This window comes from Lagenorhynchus albirostris, chromosome 20 (genome assembly GCF_949774975.1).
Source record: "Lagenorhynchus albirostris chromosome 20, mLagAlb1.1, whole genome shotgun sequence".
Classification (NCBI taxonomy): Eukaryota; Metazoa; Chordata; class Mammalia; order Artiodactyla; family Delphinidae; genus Lagenorhynchus; species Lagenorhynchus albirostris.
Genome location: NC_083114.1, coordinates 39,077,412 through 39,097,645, shown reverse-complemented (window position 1 = coordinate 39,097,645; position 20,234 = coordinate 39,077,412). Strand labels below are relative to the sequence as shown.

At 39.7% G+C, this 20,234-nt stretch overlaps 1 protein-coding gene across 7 annotated transcripts in view; it reads right to left on the bottom strand.

Moving 5' to 3' along the window:
* Window positions 1-14,514, bottom strand: part of CDK12 (cyclin dependent kinase 12) — a 63,685-nt gene extending 49,171 nt beyond the window's left edge. For 6 of the 7 annotated variants that reach the window (XM_060132802.1, XM_060132804.1, XM_060132799.1 and 3 more), the window contains exons 1-5: window positions 13,451-14,514; window positions 8,453-9,334; window positions 2,318-2,494; window positions 1,243-1,382; window positions 79-249 (exon numbers count right to left, since the gene is read on the bottom strand). In XM_060132802.1, coding sequence (XP_059988785.1) covers window positions 79-249; window positions 1,243-1,382; window positions 2,318-2,494; window positions 8,453-9,334; window positions 13,451-14,499 — 2,419 coding nt within the window. In that variant the 5' untranslated portion in view covers window positions 14,500-14,514. The remainder of the gene's footprint in view (window positions 1-78; window positions 250-1,242; window positions 1,383-2,317; window positions 2,495-8,452; window positions 9,335-13,450) is intronic. The other variant, XM_060132800.1, reaches the window with a different exon arrangement.
* Window positions 14,515-20,234: the final 5,720 nt, after the last annotated feature.

Genomic DNA, 20,234 nt, shown 5'->3' with positions numbered 1-20,234 from the left:
GCAAACAGGCAAACAAGCTAAGAAAGGGAAATAAAATGTACCAATCTCCCATGCAGAAACATGATTCTTTGCTAGTACCTTTGTCCTTCTTGAAATCCAGCGCGTCTTGTTTATCTGTGACAATTTCCTTCATGTTAACAACACTTCGGTGGATTAGCTGACGAAGGATTTTGATCTCACGAATGGCTGTGATTGGGAAGCCCTCTTTCTCATTGTCCAGTCTCACCTTCTTCAGGGCCACTAGCTCTCCTGTTACAACAAATTCAAACTGTTATATTACAATTAGCATTTTTTGGCCACCATCATGAATCAACCAATATATGCTCTTGCTCTGAAACAGACTTAATGCCTACTTTTTTTTTTTTTTTTTTTGCGGTACGCGGGCCTCTCATTGTTGTGGCCTATCCCGTTGCGGAGCACAAGCTCCAGACGCACAGGCTCAGCGGCCACGGCTCACGGGCCTAGCCACGCCGCGGCACGTGGGATCTTCCCAGACCGGGGCACAAACCCATGTCCCTTGTATCGGCAGGTGGACTCTCAACCACTGCGCCACCAGGGAAGCCCCTTAATGCCTACTTTAATGCTACATGGCAGATACTTTTATACTGTTAAAAAAAAAAAATCCCCATGTTCCCTTTCTTATCTTTGTCTTTTTAAAGATTTAAAAAAAAATTTTTTTTTTTCTTTGCGGCACACGGGCCTCTCACTGTTGTGGCCTCTCCCATTGCGGAGCACAGGCTCCAGATGCACAGGCTCAGTGGCCATGGCTCACGGGCCTAGCTGCTCCGCAGCATGTGGGATCTTCCCGGACCGGGGCACGAACCCGTGTCCCCTGCATTGACAGGCGGACTCTCAACCACTGCGCCACCAGGGAAGCCCTTAAAATTTTAATTCAATATTCTGTTAAGCCTAAAAATTCTGTATTATTAAAATATATCAATAATCCAGCTACTTCATTTTATCTTCAAGGACTAGCCCCTTACCAAAGAGCAACTGACAAATTTTATTTTTACCTTCTCTTAAATTCCCAGCAAGTTTATTATAAAACATTTACAACGGACAGAAGGAGGAAGGTTTTTAGACAGTAATAATTATACTATTCTTTTGGAAAATTTTAGTCTATTTCATAACTTTTGGAGATCAAATAAGAACTCAAAGTTTACTTTTGCTAAATCCACCTAAGACATCAGTACTGCTAAATTTTTAACCTTCTGACATCTAAAATTTTGTGGCAATATTTACCTGTGTCTTTGTCCTTGGCTTTATATACTTGGCCATAGGTTCCCTCTCCAATAATCCCAATAATGTCAAACTTGTCCACACAGCGTTTCCCCCAGTCACTTTCTGTTTGTCTTCTTTCTCCATAACGAGGACAACAAATTCTAAAAAAGGCAAAACAAAAATAAAAACGAACAAAAAAGTTATTTAAAAAAATTAAGTGCATTCCTTTTTTTTTCTTTTTTATTTATTTTTTTGGCTGCATCACACGGCTTGAGGGATCCCCATCAGGGATCAAAACCGTGCCCCCTGCAGTAGAAGCATCGAGTCCTAACCACGCCAGGGAATTACCTAAGTGTATTCAAAGAACAAAACAGAATTCTTTTATGATGATTTCTCTGGCTCCTGAGTCTTTTATCAGTTTCTTTATTAAAAAAGCAGGACTCAAATGATATGAAATAAATAGTTTAAACAGTCTCTCACAGTGGCTAATCTCTCACAGATTTTTTTTTTTTTGCTTCAGGAAGACATAAGATCAAATAACAATAGATTTGCTACTTTATTGAGTACTGGCTTCCTCAGCCATAGAATGGGAAAATAATCCCTACATCATAGGGTTACTATGAAAGTAAAATATAAAACTTTGGCAATAATATGTGCTCAATAAATGGCAACTATTTTTACTACCAAGAGAAGAATGCTAACAATCTGAAGATCAAACTCAGATTCTACTACATTTATGGCATGGCAATTTATGTAGTTCGGGGAAAAAAAATCCCCCATCTGTTAATTCTTCATTAATGTGTACATGGTTGACACCCTCTGAATTAAAGGATTTTTTTCTTCTTCAATACGCTAAGTATTATGAATTCAAAAGATACACTGGGATCAATGTTCATGGTATACTTGGATTTGGGAAATTATTGTTTTTCTAAAAAACACAACATGGTATCTATGAGTGTAGATGAAAGGATTTTATCCATTAAAATAAAATAAGATCTACATTACGCCCAATCCTCTATAAGCCTACTGGTGTAGGTTGTGGTCCAAAGGTAAGGAAGAAAGCTGTAATTAAGGAAGGGTCCCTCCAAAAACTCACTTTGGTCTCTTTTTGTATGGTTGCTGAGGTGGTGTGATTGCCTTTGGTTCTGGAGAGTCTGGGGGAGATGGATCCCCACCAGGGAGCTCTGGAGGGAGAGGGAGGTCTGTGAGTAGGTGACGTGGCCTTTGTTCCTTCTCCTTCTTTACAGGTTTTGAAGGTAGAGTTTCTTTCGGACTAAACAACAGAGAGGAAAAAATGAAAAAGATCACAATTACTTAAAGGATGTGCAAATAAACCTTTTCAAAGATTATAATGTCTGGCTGTTAAAAGATTACAAAGATTTTACTTTTAAGGGGAAAAAACCCCAGTAATATAACATAATGAAATGGAGTTTATCACAGTTAAAGAGACTTGGATTTTGCAAAAAGAAATCTATAGTATATTAAAAAAACTAATAAAAAATTTGGCATATTATTTGTAGCAACTTTTTTTTTTTTTTTTTTTTGCGGTACGCGGGCCTCTCACTGCTGTGGCCTCCCCCACTGTGGAGCACAGGCTCCGTACGCGCAGGCCCAGCGGCCATGGCTCACGGGCCCAGCCGCTCCGTGGCATGCGGGATCCCCCCGGACCGGGGCACGAACCCGCGTCCCCTGCATCGGCAGGCGGACCCTCAACCACTGCGCCACCAGGGAAGCCCCTGTAGCAACTTTAATAAACTTCTTTAATGTCCTTCCTAAGATTCTATGTGGATTTTTATTGAGATGAAATAAAATGCAGGAAGTTATAATCTTAAATTTGCAAAGCACCAATGCAACTCATGAAGTCACCAAACCTGCTCCATATTTTAACCAGCAAAGATTTAAATGACTGAAAGCCCAGCAATGTAATATTGGGTTGGCCAAAAAGTTTGTTCGAGTTTTTCCATGTTCCAGAAAAGCCTGAACGAACTTTTTGGCCAAGCCAATACTATTATGTTACTAAAGATGTGGCGAGAAACTTGGAAAAAGCAAATAGTATTTTACAGTGTTTTGTAAGAAATACAGCTAAGCTGAAAATCAAAATAAGTGAAAAATATACTTATTTATTCTACTGGCTGGGAAGCAAAAGGCAACCATATCCGACCATCCAAAATGGATAAATAACCTTCAAACTAAAAATCTAAGGAGAAGAGTCCAAGAGACTATTTCAGAATCATTAAAACACTGATAGCAGAAGGTCTCTCATGATAATCAACAAATTTTAATAGTCAGTGGGGGAAACAGAAGGGATGGCTTTCCTGGAATAGACTAGAAAATTCAGTTTTCAGATCCAATTTTTAACCACCTCTATTTATGAGTAAAGGAAGGATTTTGTGCCATGCATGTCCTCAGAAAAGATAGTGCAGCATACTAATTCATGCCTACAAATAAAACCATGCTAGATAGTCTTTTGTATTCCATCACAGTATCAGAAGATTAAAAAGAATCTGAGAATCCTAACCACAGTACAAACCTCCTCTACGTTTTCAACAAGTGGTTATTTAAAAAAAAATTCTTTCATGAATACTTCCACAGAACCATAAAGAACAGATCTACCCCTTGCAATGTATGTTTGTTTGTTTGTTTGTTTTGGCTGCGTTGTCTTTGTTGCTGGGCGCGGGCTTTTCTCTAGTTGCGGAGAGCGGGGTCTACTGTTCGTTGCGGTGCACGGGCTTCTCATTGGGTGGCTACTCTCATTGCAGAGCACGGGCTCTAGGCGCGTGGGCTTCAGTAGTTGTGGCACTCGGGCTCAGCAGTTGTGGCTCATGGGCTCTAGAGCACAGGCTCAGTAGTTGTGGCTCACGGGCTTAGTTGCTCTGCAGCATGTGGGATCTTCCTGGGACAGGGCTCGAACCCGTGTCCCCTGCATTGGCAGGTGGATTCTTAACCACTGCGCCAGCAAGGAAGCCCCACAATGTATCTTTTTAAAGCATACTGCTGCCCTCTGTGTGTGAAACACAATCTCAAAAGCTACTACTTCCTACCAATTTTCATCATTTTAATCTCTTATAAATCAGACAGAACAATAGAATCTAGTTTGTACCATATCAACCAGAACTGGGGTAGTCAATGGAGAGCAAAACAATCACCTGAAACTTTCTGTTAAATTACTGATAGAGATGAACACACAACATTATTATAATTTGCACTAAGATTTTTCTACCCTGGGAACAAAGCCTGTTACCAGAAAACTCTTGAGTCAGGATGCCATATAGATTTTTTAAATTTCCCCAATTTTTAAGACATTTGGGAAAGAAAATTCCTAATTTTTCAACTAATGTCAAAATATTTTTTATAAATTTCAATTCCTCATGACTCAGAAATAGATTCCATCTTGGTTCTGTGTCACTAGAATCAAATTATCTGAATTCTTTCACCATCATTTACGTTCAGTCTATATTTTATATTTACACTTGTTTTATCCAAAATTTACTTTATGGGTTCAAATATTGTTTGCTACTGTGAAAATGTACATTACTTCTGAAAAATTATATTTTTAGTATGTTTATGTCAAGAAAGAATGAGTGTTTGATGGGATATGTACTACCAGTTCAGGGCACAAGTTAATAGAGGTCAAATTCTGTTTCAATAAATTCCAAATGTACCAAAAACCTTGGAATAATGATGACCCATAAAATTGCAGTGCTTAACAACATTATGCTCTTTAGCCTTTAGTGTAGGGCACTCACTAAAATAAAGTTCTATATAGTTTTGAGGTCATACGGTAGATGCAGAGAGCCTAACATATTGGAGCAGATACTAAACATCTAAGTCATTACTTGAAGATTCAGTACCAGGAAGTGCTGATCTACCCTACCAATATCAGTATTTCCTGGTTCTCCATTTATATCTGCAGATGGGTTCACATGTAGTGACAAGGTTGCATAATGCTTGTATATAATTAAAAAAAAAAAAAAAGTTGCCAAGCTCCAAGATGCTGAAATTTTAGAATCCGGATAGTCTCTTGGAATTTATGATGCTGGATTTAATCTGTAGGTACAATGTAACACCTCTAATAAGTCTTTATTGTTAATAAAGAAAAAAAATATGAATTTACATATGAACTATGTGAAAAGAAATTAATTTTTTTTTTGGGGGGGTGGCCGTACCACGTGGCTTCAGGGCTCTTAGTTCCCCGACCAGGGATAGAACCCGAGCCCCCTGCAGTGGAAGCACAGAGTCCTAACCACTGGACCATCAGGGAATTCCCCAAAATTAATTCTTATTAATTTTCAAAATGTAAAATAAACTACTTTAAATAGATCATTTATCTCCTTCCCCTTAAAGCAGGTTGTTTAAAAAGTGATTTATTTTTACAAACTTCTATTAAAAATTTGAGTGAATACATTAAAAACATTGTATTAGCATTCTAGTAAAAAACAAGCATTCTATTACAAAAATCCTAAAATCTAATCTGAATGTTTACCCAGGCCTATTCTACACGAGCTCAGTACTTTAAAAATACAGCCTTTGAGAATAACGTAGACTCTATTCAAGTCTGATAAAACTCCAAATGAACAAGGCTTTCAAAAAAATAAAACAATATTAAAAAAACCCTATGTGGTTAACTGAAAATTTTTAAAAAGCAGCAGATCCCCATGAATAGCTATGTTCATGAAGAATGTACCATATCACGGTGGATGTTTGGCAGCCTTTGCTTCTTGAAACCAAGAATTGTACACCATGAATCATAAAGGTTTTTGCAGTACCATTAATTAAATTCACTCCTGCATTTGATACCTGGGTTAATACACTCCTGCCCAATATATATGTTTGAAAGAAAAATTTCAATCTTTTCCCAAAAGGACAAATCCTCTAATACAAGCTTTATGTCATCCAGGTGGCAAATAATTTAACTACATGCCCGATGTCATTTCACACAAGCCCTGACTCTGGCTCCTTCAGCAGTTTTACTTATTCAAATAATCAATATTTAATTACTGCATTCTGTGTTCTATGTTTAAAACACTGTAGGCAATAAAAAGATGTGTAAGTCACATTCTCAACATTTAAGCTCCTGAAGCCTCACATGAGAGAAAGTAGGAGGAATATGAGTCCCATGTGCAACTTTCAGATTCCTTCCTAAAAAGTTTTCTTACATAAAATTATTTTTCGGGACATCCGTGGTGGTCCAGTGGTTAGGACTCCACGCTTCCAATGCAAGGTGGGCAGGTTCAATCCCTGCTCAGAGAACTAGGGTCTTGCATGCTGCGCGGTGTGGCCAAAAAATTTTTTTTAAATAAATAAATATTTTTCATGTGAAAGATAGGTGCAGCTGCTACATGGATAGGGTGGCACCAAATAAGTAAATAAAAACAAGAACAGAAAAACTATCTTGAATTTATAGTTTTATAGTGAAAAAATAAAACTGATAGTGGAAGAAATCTTCACTTCCATTTTTCTACCTTTAGTAAGGACTATAAAATAAAATAGTAACACTTTTGGAATCAGAATAAATATATAACAAAAATAAGTTTTCTCACTTCATTCTCTCTCTTACACATTTTTAAAGATAGCTACACATACTCAAATAAGCACTGAATGGTCTTACTTTACCCCTCATCTGCAATCTGAAAGATAAAAATTCCTATGTGCTTTCTATCAAAATTGTTCCACCTCTGGAAACCTGCACTCCATGCTGACGCATGGTAGGTAGGTTCAACAGCTATTTGGTTAGCCAAGTAAACATTTCAAAAGCAAGATCCTTAGCCACACTGATATTGTCCTAGCCACTACGTAAACTAAGATTTAAACAAGGTTCCTGCGGATAGACAGTGGCCTAGGTTCCCTTTGGATGATACTCAATTGACTATTTTCCAACAAAAACTGTAAAAATATATCGCTTGTATCTATGAGAAGTATATCGTGTACCTCAAACAAATTTTTCTACATAAATTTCAGGTTCTGTTCTCCTTTGCAGTTCTCAGGATGTGGCAGAATTCATAAATACCTATTAATATTAGAAAGAGCATGTGAAATTTTTCTTTAAAATCAGATTTACAGCTATGTATAGTAATGGAGCCATTCTTTTAAATAATCTCTTTCCCTCTCATTTATTGCACTTGCACCTTCTAAAAAAAGTGCAGAGTGTAATCTGAAAAAATATAGATCTAAAGGGCTGAAATGTATCACTGTTCAAACTACTGATGTCACCTGGAAAGTAAGGGAAGCTTGGGAATTGGTCTGGGATGCAAGACCAATAATACTTATTTTTGTGCTTACAGTGGAAGTTTGTTGCAATAAGTGAAACTCATCCTCCAGAACAAGAGGGCAGAATCTCCACAGGAAAAAGAATAATACAAAGATTGCCATGGCATATGTCACTGCTAAATCATGTTTGTTTGGTGGTACTTGCCTGGCTAGGCCTGTCAAGAAATTAAACAAATATATTTCCTAATGCCTTCCATGAAATCAGATTCATGCTTCAAATTATTTCAGTTTTCAACACTCAGAGGACTCATTAAAATTAGAGCTCTTCCCATCACCCCACTGTGAATTTATATTCTAATTAGCAAAGATTCTACATATTGTTCTTTTCTTCTTACAGGATAATTAATTTTTTTAAAGCATCAGGAGGAAAAAAAAAGTAGCTATAAAAGACATTTTTGGGACCACTGAGGATTTTATTATTATTGATATGCTACTGATATTATTTAATAAATGAATGATAAGTTTTTTAGGGTGATAAAGGTATTGTGATTATATAGGAAAATGTTCTTGTTAGGAGAGACATGCTAAAGTATTCAGAAGTGTCACGATATCTACAGTTAAAACAAATATGGCAGAAAATTAACAACTGGTGAATCAAGGTGAAGAGTATTACAGGTGTTAATTATATTCTTTTAACTTTTCTGCAGCTATTTAATATTAAAATTTTCAACATAAAAATTTAAGGAGAAAAACACATGATTTTTAAAAATTTGAATCAAAATTATCAATAAATACACTTATGAGAAAAAGGGTTACGTAGACCTCAAACTGTAATTCTCTTTTCCTAATAAATGTCATATATAAGGACTTTTCCACTGAAAACCAAACATCAAAGGCATTTCCTATTCATGAAAGCATTCTAAACAGCCATTCATTAGATCAATTTTGACAAAGCTTGAGAACAAAAAATACATTACACTTAGAACAAGAGGGTTAAAATTTCCCAGTTAACCACAGGACTTACCTATCCATGTCATCATCTCCCAGTAATAAGGGTGGGAGGGGCAGAGGAGGCAACGTTGAAGTTTTTAGGTGTGGAATAGCAGCTGTTACAGACACTTGAGTCTTCATAGAAACCTGTACAGGGGGCTGAGAATTTGCCTGAGAGGACAGAGTTGATGTCCTTGGGTGAATAGAAGGGGGCAAAGTTGAAGTACTAGAAGAAAGAACCTGACTAAATGTTGGTTGGGGAGGAGGCAGAGGTGGTTGCTGTGGAAGAGCTGGTAGTGGAGGCAAAGGTGGCAAGGGGGGTGTCTGAGGTGGAGGGGTAGTAGTTGGTAAAGGAGGTGGAGAAGTAACTGTGGGAAGAGGTGGAAGGGTCTCCTTTTCAGATGTCTCTGTCTCTTTTGGAGTAGCAATCTCCTCTTTCAGTGCTACAGGTTTAGAGTCTCTTGTTCCCTGTCCTTTTGAATCTTTAAGAACAGGATGCTTCTCAGAGTTTTCATCCAACTTTATTTTTCCTGTATCTAAAGAATTTTTGACCTCTGTATTTAGATGTGTTACATTCACCAGTTCGGTATCTGGGGCAGATTTTTCCAATTTTACACCTCTGGGTAACTTTTTAGACTCCAAGCCTGAATCCTTAGCCTCTACTGAACTGTTCTCTTTTCTAGGCAAAAATATAGGTGAACCCTTGGATTCCTTGCCATCCATTTTTGCTGCAGCGGCTGCTGCTCTTTCCTTCTTTTTCCTACTGAGTTCAGCTCCCAAGCTGGAGTTCAGTGGAAGCCTGACAGGTGAGATACTGGAATGTCGACTGCGTGACCCGGATCTCTTCTTTTTACTATGAGAAGATGAGTGTCTTGAATATGCGGGACTTCTACTTCTAGACTTCATGGATTTTCTACTGGAAAAAGAAAAAAGCAGTTTAAAATGGATAGACTACAGCAATGTGGAATAGATCAGTTAAACAAACTATGAAGAACTGTAACTTAAAAAACCCACTGAGTATTTAGCAATCTTAAAAATAGATTAGGTACCATCAAATAATAATAATAATGTATCAATATTGGTTCATTAATTGTAACAAATGTAAGATGTTAACAATAGGGGAAATTGAGTTTGAGGACATAAAATAATTCTTTGTACTATCTTTACAATTTTTCTGTAAATTTAAAACTGTTCTTTACTTTAAAAAATAGATTAGAAGGAAATAAATCCTGCATGGCAACATATTTCAATCATATAATCTAAAAATTATCCACTACTTATTCAACTGAAGGAAGATGGATGGATACTTTTTTCCCATGTTAGAAAATACCCATATTCACAATGATTACTTTTAGCACTTTGGTTTAAATATCTGATAAACTGAAAACATGATTTTAAAAAGTCATACTTAATGCTAAATGTGGGTTATATCAATTAGGAAGTTAAAAGTAACTAGCACACTTCACCAAAACCTAAATTTTTTAAACTAGACAGCTATTTTATTGAGAAATCCCAGGAAAAGTTTCTGTTCCTTGTATCCTCACTTTATAATTAAGTTGCACCTATACTAAACAAACCCCCAATTACAAGAGTTAGGATTTACAAAAACTAGATAAACCAGAGAAACTGTCTTACCAAAATAATTTATTAGAAGTTATTAAAACTATGATGGCTTCTAGTACTTTCAAATATAAAATGATTTCCAATAAACTTTTTAGGAATTCATAAAGCAAGGTATTATTGCATGTTCAACTTATCTTCTCCATTATTAAGGAAGGATTGGAAAGTAAAATCTGGGAATCTATAAGGCAGATTATTCTAAATTAAAACCCAAACCCTCATTAATTCTTTTTTGCTTTTTCATAAAGCCTAATGTGCTCAGGCCTCAGTGTGAGGAGGAAAAAAAATCAGCACAAAAAATGTGACTGGACAAAAGATAATTTGCGCAGTAGTGTAAAACAAATTGTTCCCATTCCAGATCTTCAATATCTCCCTTTATCGTTGATCATTGGTAAGGCTGATGTGATTCAAAATGTTTCAAAACAAATAGCATATACATGGTAGGTGAAACAACTCACATGATGTTAGTCATGATTTTCTTATACCTATAATGCTTTTTGGAAACTTTCTTCCACGTTTATTAAAATGTAAAGTTATCATTGGAATCAAAGTGCTCAAAACAACAATAACAACAATGTATATATGAACATGAGGATATAAAATACTGAAAGTAGTTAAGTGAATTTACCAAGTATCCACTTACCCTTCAGAAAACTAATACTTCTCTTATAAATAAGTGGCTAAAACAAGAGGTTTTCTCTGATTGAATTATAGGCTGGTCTAAAACTAACATTACCTCAGAAAAACACTAAGTAATGTCAGAGACCGTGCTCTACAAACCACTGTTTCTTTCATCTTTCAGCATGACTAAATCTTCCTAAGGAACTCTGCTACAAACCTTAAACTTCTGAACAGAAGCCTACAATTAATAGGACGTTTGGATGGCCATAAGTTATATAAACGTTACATTTGAGGTCCAGGTCCACTCTTCAAGGAAAAAAGGGGGTATAGGGAACAACAAATAGGTAAATGCAGGCAACAAAAAAAATTGTCTTCAAAAACAAATGTATTTTTTCCCTAAATTAATTTAGGTCCCACCATTTGAAATGAAATTTCTACTATTAATCACTAATAATTTGGTGGATGCAAAGACCTTGCGTTTCTGCCAAAGCATTTTCAGTCTTTAAAAATGAAATCTTTTGTTTAATCTTGACTGTCTCTCAAGGAAAAAAAAGAGAATACCATAAAAGGGATCTGTATGTTTCTCCACCCTGACTCTAAGAAATTGAATGAGGAAAACTACATACATAACGCACACACACAAACACATAATGCTCTTTTCAAACCAACTAAAAATGTGCATGTGACTCCAGAATTATTATGTATTGTTTATATTTGTGTCCTATAATACTGTGTCTCCAATTCTTTCTTGATTTATTTTTACCATCACTGCACTAGTTCCAACTAAGTGAGTAGAGGAAGAGAGAACTTGAGATTTGAATCCAAAAGGAATCACTGCAAAGTAGCAGTTTTTACTGAAACTTGTTTCAGTGTTTTAGCCTCAATGTAATTCTGTATTCCCAAACCCCATAACAATCAAAAATTCTCAGAACAGGCTTAATGAAACTACTCCCTCAAGAAAACAAATATTCTGAGAATATTTCTAAGGCATCCTTAAAAAACTAAGCAATTTTACAAATGGTACAGTTAAGACATCCATTTCACTGTATATAAATTTACCCCTCATCCCTCCAAAAAAAAAAAAAGTGAACTCTAGCTAATGGTGTACATGCTAAAGTGTTTATAGTGAAGTATACGGAATGGAACTTCACTATAAACTTCAAGTAAGTATGCAACTTACTTTCAGATGAATCAAAACAAATGAAGGTGGAGAGATGGATAGAGATGATAAAATGTATAGCAAATATTAATTGCAGAATCTAGGTGGTACATACTTGAGTCCTCACTACAATTCTTTCAACTTTTCTGTGCTTGAAAAATTATAATAAAATGGAGGGGAAAAGCCTAAGGAACTTCAGACTCTAACACCTAGGAACTCCTGTAGCTTGATGAATTCAAACTAGTTTACGAATAATTATAACTTTAAGTCAGCAAAAATTACTCACACTGACATATAAAAGACATGCATGGATTTTTTCAAATTCGCATAATTTCTCTACTAGTGTTCAACAACATTTCCCTCATTCATTGATAGAATTTACTGACTGGCTCCAAGTACCAGGCACTGTACCTGGCTATGCACTCATATTTACTAATTAATCCTCACAACAACTCTAGAAGTAGGTAGTTATTATTCTCATTTCACACACAGAGAAATTAAATTATACGCCAAAGGTCACAAAAGCAAGATTAGGATTCCACTCAGGTATAACTCCAAAGCCCAAGTTCTGCTTTTGAAGAAAAGCAAAGAGGAAGGTACATATCACCACCTAGGAACAAGAACAGTTTTCTGTAGACAATTCACTTCAACAATTAAATTTCAAACTAACATGACTTTCTCACCAAAAATATCACAGTGAAGGTACTATTACCAATTTTTAAGAGAAAGATTTTGAAATTAACCTGTGGTCACAAATAAGTCAATGGTGATGCTGTACATAAAATCAAATTGTCCTTGGAAACAATTTCTGCTAGCTTATACCATAAAAGGGAAAAAGAACTAATTGGCTGAATTTCCACTAGAAACATCCCATAAAAGACAGGTGTCTCGGGCTTCCCTGGTAGCGCAGTGGTTGAGAGACCACCTGCCGATGCAGGGGACGTGGGTTCGTGCCCCGGTCCGGGAAGATCCCACATGCTGCAGAGCGGCTGGGCCCGTGAGCCATGGCCGCTGAGCCTGCACGTCCGGAGCCTGTGCTCCGCAGCGGGAGAGGCCACAACAGTGAGAGGCCCGCATACCGTAAAAAAGACAGGAGTCTCTTGTAAGTTATCAAAAAATTGTCAATTAGGAAATAAACTTACAAGTTTGGAGACTCAGTGGACAGCACAAATGGTAGATGACTTAGGCAAATAGCCCCGAGATAATACAAATGAAAAATTTTAATTTCTTACATCTCCAATCAGGTCCAATGAAGCCTAAGGCACTAATACCAAAGTGATTTTTAAAAAGTTAAGACAAAGCAACTGAAATAGCTGGATAAACTCTGGGCACCAGTATCAATCCTATGCAGTCAGTAAGCAGAAGCCTATGATTTTTCTCACGTGGGAGCTTACAACTGAAGATCCCACCACTGGAAGTACCTACCTTTAGCAGCTGTAGGCATGTGAACTCTGCACTTCTCCAATTCTGGGTTAAGAGGAGACCAGACTCACCTACATGATGGCTAGCCAATAGCAAAGTGTTCCAGTCAATGATGAACACTGGGGGCTTCAACAAAATGTTAACATGTCTAATCACCTGTTCCTCATAAGCCACCGAAAGAAGGAACGGGCTGTTAGACAAATAGCTCACCTGGGGAGCGGACTCCGGCTCAGAGAGCGCTTGCTCAGGAAAGGGCTGCTGGACCGCCTTCGGCCGTAGGGACTGGGTGATCTCCCACTGTAAGAGCCACTCCTTTCATAGCTGGAAGAACGTCGCCGGCTATAGGGACTCACAGACCTCTGTCGTCTACTGTAGGGACTGGGTGACCGTGTGCTGGACTGGTAGGCAGAAGGCTCCTTGTAAGGTGGGCTGATTGACTGCCTTCTTGAGGTACTTCCCGGACTCTTCTTGTAGGAGTCGTAATTGCTAGAGGTGTGAGATCTCGGGGGACTAAGGTCATAATCTTGGCCGTAAGAAGCTCCTGAGGGGCTATCATCTTGCTTGGGGCTGTCCGACCACTTCCGGTGGGGACTCCTGGACCTCCGTTTGGGGCTGTCCACGGTTTTGTAACTTTTGGGTGTTTCCCTTTTCCGATGACTTTTACTCCGGTCTTTGTGCCCGGACTTCAACTCGCGTTCTTTCCGGGTCTTCTCCTTATGGAGTTTGGATGACCTGGATTCCTTGTTGCTGCTGCTTTTGGAGACCTGCGTCTTTCCATGGTCATCATTCTCCTCATTTGAACGCTTTGTACTTCCTGATATCCGGTCCTTCGTCGATCCCGACTTGCTGGAGGCTTCCAGGTTTTTTTCTTTCTCTGACTGTTTAGTTTTTAGTAAATCCCGGGAACGTCTGTGCTGGTGGTGACGGTGTTTGTGCAGGCGGTCACTCCGATCAGTCCCGCGACGTTCATCATTCTCCCTCCGGTCCAGTTTGAAGGCCATGTCGTCAGAGAAGGTATCGGAATCAGAGCTAATGTCATCATACTCCACCAAAGGTTTGATAATTGTACCCAAAGGTGCTGCTTCGGGGGTCACCAACCCCATGTCTTTGGAGTGCTTGGACCTATGCCGCTTGTGCTTCGACACCAAGCGGTGACGCTCCCTGCTGTTGGAGCTGCCACCTCCCGATGACGGCTGCAAAGTTCCAGAAGCTCCTCCACTCCCGTCCTTCTTGCCCCCATGTCTCTCTGGATTGGGCATTCCCTTTCCCCTGGCCTCAAAATGGGGAAAAAGTTCCCCAGCACTCCAAAAAGTAACCCCCACCCTCCCCCCCAGCCCCAGCCCCACGCCTACCAAAGCGCCCCTACAAGGGGGTGGGGAGGGAAGGGACGGTAGCCCAGGCTCCTCCTCCCTCCCGACTCCTCAGCACCCTCCTACATGAGGTGGGGGGTGAAGGAGCCAGGGAAGAAATGAGAGTTCCTCAGCAGTGGAGTTGCGAGACAACGGGTAGCCGCTCGAGTCTGTTTCCCCTCCTCCCCACGCCGAGCCAATCCTCAGGCCCAGGCGCCGGGGAGGTCGAGGAAGTAGGAAGCCGACGGCCCGGGGCTGTGGGGCCGACTCCGGCTCTGGGGCCCTGTGAGGACTGCGCGGGCCCTTCCCCTTCCCGGTAGCCCGGCTCGGGGCGGCTTCCTGTCGCTGGGGTCCCGCGGCCTAGGTGCCTCACGCCCCCTTTGTCCCTCGCTACTGAAAGAGTCCCTTTTCTAGCTTCCGCCTCACCTCAGTACCTCACACTCACTCGCTCCCTCACAGAGGCTCACAGTCACACACTAGGTTAAACCGAAACAGCACTGGGAGGAAGGGGGAGGGGGTAATCCCAGGAAATATCGCGAGAATCTGCAGTACTCTCGCGGTATTTCGTGCTTCCTTTCACCTCTCCCCACTGCCTGCTCAAACAACGCGAGAGCAAGTCCCGGGCCAGAAACGCATTCCGCCAGATTCTCGCGATAAGATCCCAGCTTCGCGTTTGAGCAAAACTTTATTGAAACGGACTTAGGAGGAATTTTTAAATTCAAGACTTTATTAATAACTCATTGAACAAATACATATTCCCAAGTTCCGGCGCAAACTAATTTTTGCATACTCTGTAACAGCTCCTTTAAATACCACGATGAAAATATTGTCAACAGAATAAAGAGCAAATGTGGGGCTATTTCAACCCAAGTCCCTAAGTATTAACGATTCTTCCCACTTAGGTAGCATATACTACTACGTGCATTATTACTAATTCTCGTACTGCCCTGCAATAACACAATTTCCTCATCCCTATTTTACAAATAAGGAAACCCGGACTCAGAAAAGTTGAGTAAGTTACTTAGGGTAACAAAGCTAACCCAGCAAGGGCCAAAGAAGAGATAAAAATTCACGTCTGGGGACTTCCCTGGTGGTGCAGTGGTTAAGAATCTGCCTGCCAATGCAGGGTGCGTAGGTCCGGGAATATCCCACATGCCGTGGAGCAATTAAGCCAGTGCACCACAACTACTGAGCCTGCGCTCTAGAGCCCATGAGCCACAACTACTGAGCCTGCATGCTACGACTACTGAAGCTCGTGCACCTAGAGCCTGTGCTCTGCAACAAGAGAAGCCACAGCAATGAGAAGCCCACACACCACAGTGAAGAGTACCCCCTGCTCGCCACAACTAGAGAGAAGTCCCGGGCACAGCAATGAAGACCCAACACAGCCAAAAAAAAAAAAAAAAAAAAAATTCATGTCTGACCTTAAGCTACAAGCTCTTTCATTGTGTGGCACTACCACTCTCCAGTCTGCTTAAAATCTTAAGAACCTTGAAAGCTCATCACCTCTTGAGATCATCTTCTGGCTCTTTTGGAATCATTTAGCCATTTATCTTCACACAGAAGATTATAGTTATGAACAAGCAAAGCATAGTATTCATGAACAGGAAAAAGTATCTTACACTGCCCCTCATTTTTTATCTTTCAAAATTCCTTGGCACATGTTAACTCATTCCATCCACAACTTACCTCTTCACAACTTACCCCTGAAATAGGTTGCATTAGTGAGGCGACTAAGGAACAGAGAAGCTAAGTGGCTTGTCCAAGCTTCCCCATTCTTTTCTTCAATAAATATGTGTGTGGGACTTTAAGGTCCTTCTCCGTGTACTAGTGCCCACTGAGACCCCTCAAGAAGGATATAGACAATATATTCATACCTCAAAACATAAGGTAATAAATGTCATAAGAATGATACAGAGCAGTGTGGAGGTTCAAAAGAAGGTTGGGAGTGGTAAGAGCAAGCTTTATAAAAGTATGACATTTGAGGGGCTTCCCTGGTGGCCCAGTGGTTAAGAATCCACCTGCCAATGCAGGGGACACAGGTTCGACCCCTGGTCTGGGAAGATCCCACATGCCGCGGAGCAACTAAGCCTGTGTGCCACAACTACTGAGCCCGCGTGCCACAACTACTGAAGCCCGCACACCTAGAGCCCGTGCTCCGCAATGAGAAGCCACCGCAATGAGAAGCCCGTGCACTGCAACGAAGAGTAGCCCCCACTTGCTGCAACTAGAGAAAGCCCGCGCGCAGCAGCGAAGACCCAACACAGCCAAAAATAAACAAATAAATTTTTTTTAAAAAGTATGACATTTGAGTTGGACCAGAAAACGTAGATGAGGATTTGTATATGAAAAGAGCATCCAGTAAATTAGGAGCCAGAAAACATTCTGAATGAAGGCAGAAAAATCTACTCTCCAAATCACTCCCTGAAAATGTTCTTGTTGCTTTGGGTCACATGGGTACAAAAAAAGTTTTTTACTTAAATGTTTGAGCCCATAAATCTTCATTAAAAAAAAATGAAAAAGACAGGGAATTCCTGGCTGTCCAGTGGTTAGGACTCTGTGCTCTCACTGCCAGGGGCCCCGTTTCCATCCCTGATGGGGGAACTAGGGTCCCACACGCTATGCAGCTCAGCCAAAAAAAAAAAAAAAAGAAAAAGACCAAGTTTTTCATGACAACTTTTTAATCATCTACAGAAGTAAAATTAATACTATCAAGAAAAAAGAATAAAAGAGGATAGAATTAAGTACTTGAACTCAGGTGTGGTAACTCCTCATTCATTGCTGCAAGAGGGCCTGGATGTAAAGGTCTCCACCAGTGTCTAACATGATGGCAGATGACATGAGACTTAATGAGCCGATTAAATGAAGTGACTGGTCCACCTTAGTAAGCGTTGGCATGAGTTCATCAAAATTACTCTGATTTTTTTTTTTTTTTTTTGTGGTACGCAGGCCTCTCACTGTTGTGGCCTGTCCTGTTGCGGAGCACAGGCTCCAGATGCGCAGGCTCAGCGGCCATGGCTCACGGGCCCAGCCGCTCTGCGGCATGTGGGATCTTCTCAGACCGGGGCACGAACCCGTGTCCCTTGCATCGGCAGGCAGACTCTCAACGACTGCGCCACCAGGGGAGCCCCATGTATCTTTTTGAGTTATAGTTTTGTCCAGATACATGCCCAGGAGTGGGATTGCTGGATCATATGGCAACTCCATTTTTATTTTGGGGGGCAACCTCCATACTGTTTTCCACAGTGGCTGCACCAATTTACATTCCCATCAACAGTGTAGGAGGGTTCCCTTTACTCCACAACCTCTCCAGCATTTATTATTTGTAAACATTTTAATGATGGCCATTCTGACCAGTGTGAGCTGGTATCTCACTGTAGTTTTGATTTCCACATTTCTCTAATAATTAGCAATGTTGAACATCTCTTTATGTGCCTGTTGGCCATCTGTATGTCTTCTTTGGAGAAATGTCTATTTAGATCTTCTGTCCATTTTTCGATTGGTTTTTTTTTTTTTTTTTTTTTGGTTATTGAGTTGCATGAACTGTTTGTATATTTTGGAAATTAAGCCCTTGTCGGTCTCATCATTTCCAAATATTTTTCTCCCAGTCTGCAGCTTGTCTTTTCATTTTATGGTTTCCTTTGCTGTACAAAAGGTTATACGTTTGATTAGGTCCCATTTGTTTATTATTATTATTTTTTAAAAGATATGGTACATTTTTAAAAATATTTATTTATTTAGGCTGTGCTTGGTCTTAGTTGCGGCTCATGGGATCTTAGTTGCCGCATGCCGCATGCAGACTCTTAGTTGAGGCATGCATGTGGGATCTAGTTCCCTGACCAGGGATCGAACCCAGGCCTCCTGCACTGGGAGTGTGGAGTCTTATCCACTGGACCACCAGGGAAGTCCCCTGTTTAATTTTGCTTTTATTTCTATTGCCCTGGGAGACTGACCTAAGAAAACATTGGTATGATTTATTGTCAGAGAATGTTTTGCCTATGTTCTCTTCTAGGAGTTTTATGGTGTTATGCCTTTAAGCCTTCAAGCCATTTTGAGTGTGTCTAAATTTTTAAATACAACTGCTGAGATTGGCCAAAACTGGTGAGAATTGTGCCTTTGTAAAATAAGGGTTGCTTCTCTCTACAGAAAAACTTTGAGCTCTGAAATTCCAGGACTGCATGATTTGCTTTATTTGCATGACCTCCCAGGGCAGGGAGTCAGGGCAACTCTGGGAAGCCCAAGGTGATCAGTCAGGTGATGACTGTAGTTTCCCTGTAAATCCCCCAAAGCAGGTCAGAAAGCTTCTCCTTAGGCTGTACACAAGGGGAAATATTTAACTAAAGTTATAATAATTTTCCCTCACCCCAAGGCCAATTTGTTAGTTTAGATTTTGGTTTAAAGAGTCCTCTGGAGTCTCCCACAAAGCTTAGTCATTTAAAATTTGTCCATCCTCCTCTTCTTGGCATATAAGATTACTCCTATGTGTACCTTAAATGCTTTTCTTATTTAATGACACGTCTCTCCTATCTTTACTTTTAGAGTACAAATTTTTCCACAATGTCATTTCAGCTGCATTTTCGGATGAGAAATAATAACTTATTCTATTCTGTGACTAAAATTTGGTAAAGTTTATTCTGTTTTCAAGTTTTATATGATTTAACATTTCCTAGCCACACTTAGTACAGACATTATTGTTTATTTGTACAGAGAGCTTTCATGGGGAAATGTAACTGTGTATCCAACAGTGATGCTTTGGGCGTAAGAATAAATTAACAAAAAATTTTTGGGTGCCTACAATTACAGTGACCAGTCATATTTTCAGAACTCTAAATCAGGTGAGCCCATCAAGGGCTGGGACTGTGCTTTCAAGTTTATATTACCAGCTCCTAATACACAAGTATTAGGACTCCACAGATATTTGTTGGATGAAGAGTACTTTGACAACAGGAAAGGAAACAGCATCTTATTTTTTGTTTCTATTTATTTATTTTTTGGCTGTGCCACACGGCTTGTGGGATCTTAGTTCCTCAACCAGAGATCAAACCCAGGCCCTTGGCAGTGAAAGCATGGACTCTTAACAACTGGACTGCCGGGGAATTCCCACAGCATTTTAAATATGAACTGTCTTTGGAAATTCTCACTTGGATAAATGCTTTTGCTAGATTTACATGAACATACTTTTACACTAAAAAAAAATTTGTTGATTATCTGAAATTCAAATTTAATTGAGTGTTCTGTATTTTATCTGACAACACTATCAGTTTATCCCAACAATATGTATTGAGTCTCTGACATGTGTCAGGAGCTAGGCTAGGCAGTATCACTAGACAGTAGTGAAAGCAGCCGCCCTTCCTGGATTTGATAGTTTAGCAGGGAAGACAGGCATTGAATGCATCATCATGTACTTAATTAATTTTGATGGTGAAAGTGGTATTAAAGAGAAATTTGAAATAATATAACGGAGGATCTGATCAAGTGACGGGTTAGAGAAGCCTTGCTTCTCTAGTCCAGAGCAAGAGACATTTACATTGAGATCTGAATAAGTCGGCCTCAGTGAGGAGAGGGGGGTGGGGTAGGGAAAGACCTCCCAGCAGTTAAAAAGGCATGTTCAAGGACCTTGGGAGAGGAAGGAGTGAAGGAATTGT